Source organism: Mercenaria mercenaria, unplaced genomic scaffold, assembly GCF_021730395.1.
Source record: "Mercenaria mercenaria strain notata unplaced genomic scaffold, MADL_Memer_1 contig_3379, whole genome shotgun sequence".
In the NCBI taxonomy this organism is placed as follows: Eukaryota; Metazoa; Mollusca; class Bivalvia; order Venerida; family Veneridae; genus Mercenaria; species Mercenaria mercenaria.
Genome location: NW_026461509.1, coordinates 20,056 through 28,259, shown reverse-complemented (window position 1 = coordinate 28,259; position 8,204 = coordinate 20,056). Strand labels below are relative to the sequence as shown.

The window sequence follows — 8,204 nt, the reverse complement described above, 5'->3', positions numbered from 1 at the left end:
CAGTGATGGGGCTTGATGTACCAATGATTAGTTCATACAGATACGCAGTCAATATGCGTATGTGATATAAGCCTTCTTATTTACATTGCTTACCATACAATACTTTAGCGCTTGAAACCATTTAGATTGCATTGCTTTTTCTAGGCAAAATTAATTCTTACGATAGGTGTTCATTTATTTTACAATGGAGAAAATATCTTATTTTTCCCCTTTTCAGTCAAGTATAGACTGAAAATTGTAAAGCGAATTCAGTTGTCGAAGGTTGTTTAAAGCCGAGGTAAAAACATGGTTCTTAGCCAGTTATTTGTTTCGGAATCAAATTATTTAAATGCCACCAATACAGAAATTTTCAGTGCAATACAAAACAATAGTCTCTGAATATTGACTAAATCAAGCTGCTAAGCTATTTGACACTAAGTGGAATGACAAACTAGTATTTTGTATTAAAAAATAGAAGGTGCACAGTATTGGCTCAAGTCTTCGAATTACGGTTCTTGTATATAACAACACTGCGTACCGATTCTTTATACCAATTCTTGAAAAATGAAAAAGTAACCCGTCTGAATATGAGTTTATTGTATATTATTACTAAACATAACAGTAAAAAATTCAGACTGTAACCTTGCCCCAGTATTCCATGGCCATGTTTCTGGCGGTCTCTGGCATGTTCATCATTGAGTAAGGTACAACAGTTTTGTATGAAGTGTCATGTCCGTTCAAACGTACGGTGATGTGCACATTGCTCAGCTGCATTTTGCTGTTCATTGAACTTGGGTCGAATTGGAGCTGGAAATTTCAAAACGATATCTACACTTAACACAACATTACGATTATGATGGTTTGCTTAAATGATAAATAACTGCTATGTAATTTCAAACGTAAAATCAAAATTTCTTTATATAGTTTTCACCTACGCGATATGCTTCTTTAGCAAAGAAATTTTATATGCGTACATTTAAATAATACCCTTTCACATCCTTATAAGAAAAAATATGTGATTCGAAAAATAATAACCTCTCTTGAAAACCTCTCCTATTTTTCAGAACAATCTTGTATATTTTTTGTGAAAACAGCCTATGAGATGCATGATATCTAAAACAAAACGTCACCTGAGGGAAGGTCTCAAAACACTTAACATTTATTGTATTCTAAATACGAAATATATTATGTTATTACCAGAACATATTTTTCCTGCTTTACGGTTCCATTTCAAAATGAAACAACTGTTTTTAAAACATCTAAGAGACACATTTTGATATTGTAAGTAGGTATATGGTATAAAGTAACTGTTTGCTTAGCATGGCAGTGCAGCATAAACATAGTAAAGGATGACATAACATTTTAAAAATGTGATTATGATCTACACTTATGCTATTTTTAGATGTGTAAAAAAACGTTTTACATGCAATCATTTCAATACCTGTGTAAAAGAGTTCCGCTTAAGCCGATGCTAGGGGGCGTGAGAGGGGTTGCACTTTCCATTACCTCTCATTAACAGACTTAATCAAACCGAGTCTACTATTATTCTGCTTGGTTGCAGTCTATGCTTTCAAGGGATCTTCTTACAGATTTTATTAATATTTCGCCGATTCTTTGTAATCGCAAGTCCCGGGTAATTCTAAATTAAATTAACTACATGTATTTAATATATACGCTTCAAATCGATGTAGATATTTGTTTGCATTTTTTAAATGCCAAAGAAATAACCTAGATATCTCTAGATTTACTTTCAGTAAGTGTGATATCAGTTTTGGCAATGCACTCCTTAACAAAGAATATAATGACATCGATATTTTCGTAATTTCATGTCCAGAATTACAACATAATTTAAAGAGATAACAACGAAGTATGCAATAATACATAAAGGGTCATGCTGTAATCATGCCAAATACTAAAGCTGAACTGACCTTTTTAATAATTGGGTGTGCTTTATCTAGGGCACTGTCATATACCGCTTGGATTTTCTTTACTCGGTTGGTGATTGTTGTGTTCATTGAGACAATGTCGCCTCCACAAACTAAATCAAAGTATATTTTTATAAATATTGTGCGGTCACACGTGAAAATATAATCATGACTTTATCTATAATGCATCGTGCTAAATTGTGCAATGTAGAATAAGTAAAATTAAAGGAGGAAGTAAATTGTGCATAATCTATATTGCACTAAGACCTTATTGTCTGCTGGCCTTATTCAAGGCCGTATTTGGTTCGAGTGGGGGTAATGGCTCACCATTTATGAGCTTTGCTCCTCTGTGGTGTTACATGTAAATGTCAATAATATATAAATTACTACATACACTGATGTAGGATTAACTGAATTCTCCCTTGTTTTGTTGAAAATAGTCATATATATTATCTTATCCATATATAATCTTAACCTTTACTCTGATAAATTTCTGAAATGGACTGGTCAATCATTCAAATTGGGCAGTACCATTCCATTTATTATTCAAAGGGGTTTTCACTGAAAATTAACTCACTGGATAGCGAACAGTGCAATCTGACTAAAGTACATCTCCTATTACGCTACGCATAGGATCTGACAACGAGCTATTGATAGCCTCGTTCTGACGACCCTTCCGCTAGCCAATCAAGAGCTAACTTACAACATTCTGCAAGCTTTAAAAAGCCTTGGTTTTTGATATCTACAATTTTTATGTCGGAAGTTGTCAGACAGCCTGTTAGCTCAGTCGGTAGATCACTTGCTTTGTAAGCGAGAGGTCCCGGGTTCGAACCCTGGATTGACTACAATTTTTTCTTACTCTTTGACATTCGAACAAGTTGTCTGATTGGTTCAAATAAAAATACATTTGTGAAAATAAAAATAGCAATACTGGAAATCCAAAATATACAGAAGACGTATAAGTACTTAAGTCAGATGGCGAACAGTGCAGACCATAATCAGACTGCATGAAGGTTCAGACTGATCTTGATCTGCACTGGTCGCAAATGCAGAATCTCTTGCCGTCAGCAGGCTAAAAGTTAATATTAAGTTAGTGTAATCTGAAACATTATTTCAAATAACGGTCAAATTTATGTTATGTAGCATATCTAAGGCTATCGTATCTGAGAGTTTTAATCAATGTCAGATGGCAGACCTCAAGATAAGATTATGTGCCATTGGTCAATATTATAGCAAATAGTTCAGCGACCAAATTTTTCTTAACTTTAGTCTCACTCAGATATTATCTTTAGTTCAACCTATATAAAAAATAAAGATATAAATTACAGTTCTGTATTTTTGTTATTTGTGTATAAAATACAAGAGTTATTACGCAAATATTTAAGAACACTGCCTTTGAATTTTGAATATAATCGCATACGTTGAATTTCAAATGAGGCAAGAGACAAAGCTACGATGTTTACATACTTGCAGAATGAGAAGAAAGAAAAGGAGTAATGACGATAAGTGTTGGCATATAATCTGCATTTGGAAGGGTTTGAACCACAATAAAGAATTTCACTACATGGTATTTATCTCTAACGTATTGACTGCCAATAAACCTTTGATATATCGGCACATCAAAGTTGTCAAACTTTTATTATCGCGTTTAATCTGAGATAACATTTTCTATGTAAAAAGAATATTAAAATTTTGTTTAGGACCGTTATGGTTCTTCGGTAAATGGCTATATTTCATTTCAAAGATAGATTTAAGTAATGAATATGAATTTTATTGCAGAGAAAGCACATCCATTTGATATGGAAAAATACCTTTCGTATGCTGATGACCAAATAAAGTCGACTATTCATTATATTCGTACGTCATTATAACTTTCTGTGTAATCCTACAAACAACACTTGTCAGCAACGAAGAAATTAATATTCCCGGACAACGAAGGCGTAAAAAGTAAAATGTTGGCCACATACAAAAAAGATATATATAAGCGCCCTACCTGCTGTTATCATTTCTGCTTGACTAGGTAACAACAATGGTCGGCATGAAGCACACTTTTCCATACATTGCCTCGCTTTAGCATCAATCTCTCTTTTCTTACCAAATATACCTGAAAAAAAATACATGAAAAATTTACTTGCATAATCAGATGTACCTGAAAACTCAAATCACTAAAATTATGCAGTGTAACTGAAAATACAAACTTCAAGTAGGAACTATTTATTTTAAATATGTGTAGTTAACTGCATCAAAGTACAAGAACTGAAAAAATACTGAAATATCATTTTCTGAAAAAGAGTTTTTTGAGCTGAAAAAATGATCCCTGGTAAAATGTTTAGAAAAAAATGGAGACAACTCCGCTAAGCCTTTATGGTAGGCTTAGGTGGCTATTGACTTAGAACTCATGCAAACTATGCCCTTTTTACCGCTAAGCAGGAGAAAAAGCATGCATTATTGCCAAATGGATTTGCAATCTGAATACAAAACTATGTAAAGATCAAGTAAGTTAATGCCCTAAGGAAAGTGGGACATTTTCGATGGTGAAATTTGTCAACAAACAGACGATCTTTTTTAATGTCAAAACCAACAGAATTTCACAAGGTGAAATATGTTGAAAAGGCTACTGCTGGAAACAGAACAATCTTAACTACCCATATATATGCGTCAAAGTATGGGAAAATATCTAGAAATATAAGTAAATCGAAGAAATCAATTTCAGGACTGTTAGATGCATGACTGTGTTATTATGCATAGCATTTAACATAGATAGTAGGTTTGCGACCAGCATGGATCCAGACCAGCCTGCGCATCCGTGCAATCTGGTCAGGATCCATGTTCTTCGCTTTCAAAGCCTATTGTTATTAGAGAAACTGTTAGCGAACAGCATGGATCCTGACCGGGTGCGCGGATGCGCAGGCTAGTCTGGATCCATGTTGGTCGCAAACCCACTATGTTGGTTTTCTCATGGCACGGCTCATGTATGGTTTTAACTCCTAAACGTTTTTATCAATGTTACACATTTTCATAAAAAAAAACTAAATGATAATTCAAATCGAACATGTTTGTTTGTATATATATTGCATTTGTAAAATGTCTTATATACGATTGGATATCACATACGTACAGAGATACATAAAGCTTGCACTGATAATTACAATCCCTAATTATCTAGAAAAATGCTTTAACGAAGATATTTTAATGTGAATGTTAGAAAAGATGGCTTTTGAAAGTTTGTGTGAACTGTCCTTCATGACGGCCTGAGTCTTCTTTGAATGTTCAAACCGGACTACTTCACATGACTTTAAGGTATTATCTTATGACATTATATCACACTTACCTCCGATAGCATGCCCAATGCTGCTGCCAACGTGTTCAATAGCGTGACCAGCATCTTTGATACTGTCAGTCAAACCGTTACCAAGATCTGTGAACCCATCACCAAGAAGTCCAGCTGTATCTATAACAGTGTTTCCAGCATCAACAAAGCTACCACCAACTTTGTCTAGTCCATCTTTTAAGGTATTGAAGGCAGACTGGAATTAATTTATGATTTAAAGTAAATATAAATGTGGTAAGCGTTATGGTCCTCAATAATTTAATTTTGCCATATATGCGCTAAAACTTGTATATGTGAAACAATATTTATAGAACAAAAATAGTCTTATAAATATATACATGTAATAAAAGCGTTTTATTTTATTTAAGTTCATCTATCCTACTAAAAGATATAATTTTGGAAAAGACGTTAAACCCGAACACACACATACTAAAAGATATAGTTTATTTCTGATAGGCAGTTTGTCGTGACTAATATATTACGTTACGTAAAATCGTACCAAGGGAAAAGCAAAATGTTGTCTGGTCAATTTATGACGTCAGGTATATCTCGAGTACATTTTCCTCGTAATGCAACTTCATATGAATCTTCCTTCATTTCAAAATTTCCACGGTATGGTATGAAGTCAAAACTAGTCAATATTATTGTTTTATTGCCTTCTTAAACGCAACTAACGGACACGGAAGGTATAAAGGAAACAAACTTTGTCAGCTGAAACTATCGTACTCGTTACCAATTTCAACTGAACAATTCGTAATAGAAAATAATAATGATTAATTTCCTTTACAATTTTTGAATAAAATAAGGTCGATCAAACTATACAACTGGTGGGATTTTGTTGGTACCTTTTGTAAATCTAATATTGACATCTAAAACTTTACCGAAAAGCCATCAAAAACTTTTCCGGTAGTGGAAGATCCTAAATCTTTCATCGAATTTACAAAGCCAGCGGCCTTGTCACCTAAGAGATCAACGGCATCCCCCAGCTTTCCAGCCATGTCATTCAGCGGACCTTCTAAATATGTGTAGGGATTGGCAAGATTAAGGTAATCGGTAAATGACGGAGATTCTCTGAAAGGGAAATGAATTCCTGCTATTTCAAAAACAAAATCATACATGATCATATACAAATTGTGTTTTAGTAAGATATGTTCAGAAATTTGTAGCTCTGTAAGAAATTTACAGAAATGTTTGCATAGCGGTTTACTTATAGGCTTCAAAAAAGACCTTTTAACTGAAACATATAATAAACACATAACAAGTTTAAGAAATTTAAAAACACATGTAAACTGGTAAAAATCTAATCAGTTTTGAACGATCAAATTCGGGTGTTAATTATGTTGTTGCAATGTATACAGTATAGTTCAGGGGGCTTCCATGGCCGAGTGGTCAAAGTCGCTGACTTCATATTCCTTGCCCCTTACCGATGTGGGTTCGAGATTAAGGTATTGAATTCTTCATGTAAGGAATTCATCCTGCTGGTTAAACAAAAACTATCAATAATCTTACTGGCATGCTGACTTTGCACAGCTTTTACATTCGTTCGTCTTTGTCTGTATTTTTGGTTTACAGCTGTCCATTTTGATTTTAAGTTGTTTACTCATGTCTACGGTCGCATTCATTTCCAGGGCAACTTTGTCTAACAGTGTTTGTCGGAATAGTTGCATAAAGGCTGGATATGCAAATAGAAAAACAATTGTGTCCCAATTAAAAGAAATTCAAAACCACTTAAACGAGGCCTTCTTTTCACCAACATTGCTTATTCATTAGTCTTTTAATTATAGATTTTTAAATGTTGATTTTGATTGGAATTTACATTTATCAGGTCCTCGCGATTTTTTCAACACTGACCAGCTTATAAGGTAAAATAAAAAAACCTTTATTTTAAAAAGCTACGTTTTAGGAAGGGAAAAAGATATAAAAAGTCATATGCTGTAAACTCGGTTTGATGAAAATATTTGTATAATTGTAAATACGAAAATGCCTTACATATTGATCAAACCAGCTGCTATAGATAAAAGACAAAAAAAAAATGGATTTTGTCCTGTTCTCTGTTTTTTTTTTACAAATACTTATACAGAAATTTTCTCATTCTCCCACTTTTATCTTTGCATATACTTTTGAAAACTTACAGCAAGTCCATGATTCAGATTAACATCGTCACAAATAATGTTTATGAAACATACTACAGGAATATAGATTTGCAGTCAACAGGCTAGGGGTAATACACATGGTATTGTTTCCATGAACAGACTCAATCAAACTGGTCTGTTATTATTGTGCTTCATGAAATAACACATGTATCAAATAAAATTAAAATTACTTTGTAGAGAAAATGAATCCATGGTCTGTAAACCTCTCCTTTCCACATCAGCGCCATTGACCAGAACAAAACCTGCTAGTAAAACTGAAAATATCATATTTCCCTCCTATGTACAGTCCTTTCCTGTGTTCTAAACTGATCTGAAGTCACTTCGGTGTTTCATTCCTTATCTCTCTTATCAGTATCTACACTTGTTGCTATATTTTAACCTCGAGAAGATTGGTGTTAGTAATATACATGTAGTTTTACTCGAGCTATTTTAAGTGTTTTCTTTAAACTCTGTTAAACATCCTAAGTAACTCCGATTGTCACTGTAATCTTTTTATTATGAAGTTACTTCCATATACTGGTGGTGTTGTTGTTTTTTTTTTTTTCAACTTTATGTTCTATTTCAATGATACATAAGCAGCGTATTTATTGTCAAATAGTCCAGTCTAACAGCTTATTTGAGTCATAATAAACTTTCTGCAAAAAGACACAATTAATGTTCTTCTAACAAGAAGATTTTTAGTACTAGGCATATTTAAAGTGAACTTACGTTAGCCTTAAGTTAGTCCTGCTGTAGCATAACTTTATATCCTTTTTAGCCCAAAACCATTCTGTTACTACAGTTTGTTATCATTCCCCTGTAGTATTTCCAATTTGA

At 33.5% G+C, this 8,204-nt stretch overlaps 1 protein-coding gene across 1 annotated transcript; it reads right to left on the bottom strand.

The window, feature by feature from the left end:
* Positions 1 to 555: 555 nt before the first annotated feature.
* Positions 556 to 7,716, bottom strand: LOC123543233 (uncharacterized). The gene is made up of 7 exons (XM_053534112.1): positions 7,559 to 7,716; positions 6,745 to 6,907; positions 6,117 to 6,306; positions 5,236 to 5,431; positions 3,898 to 4,008; positions 1,908 to 2,017; positions 556 to 786 (listed from the first exon to the last, which is right to left on the bottom strand). Exons 1-7 carry the CDS (start codon positions 7,653 to 7,655, stop codon positions 610 to 612), a joined length of 1,044 nt encoding a protein of 347 aa, XP_053390087.1. The 5' UTR covers positions 7,656 to 7,716; the 3' UTR covers positions 556 to 609.
* Between the last annotated feature and the right edge of the window lie 488 nt (positions 7,717 to 8,204).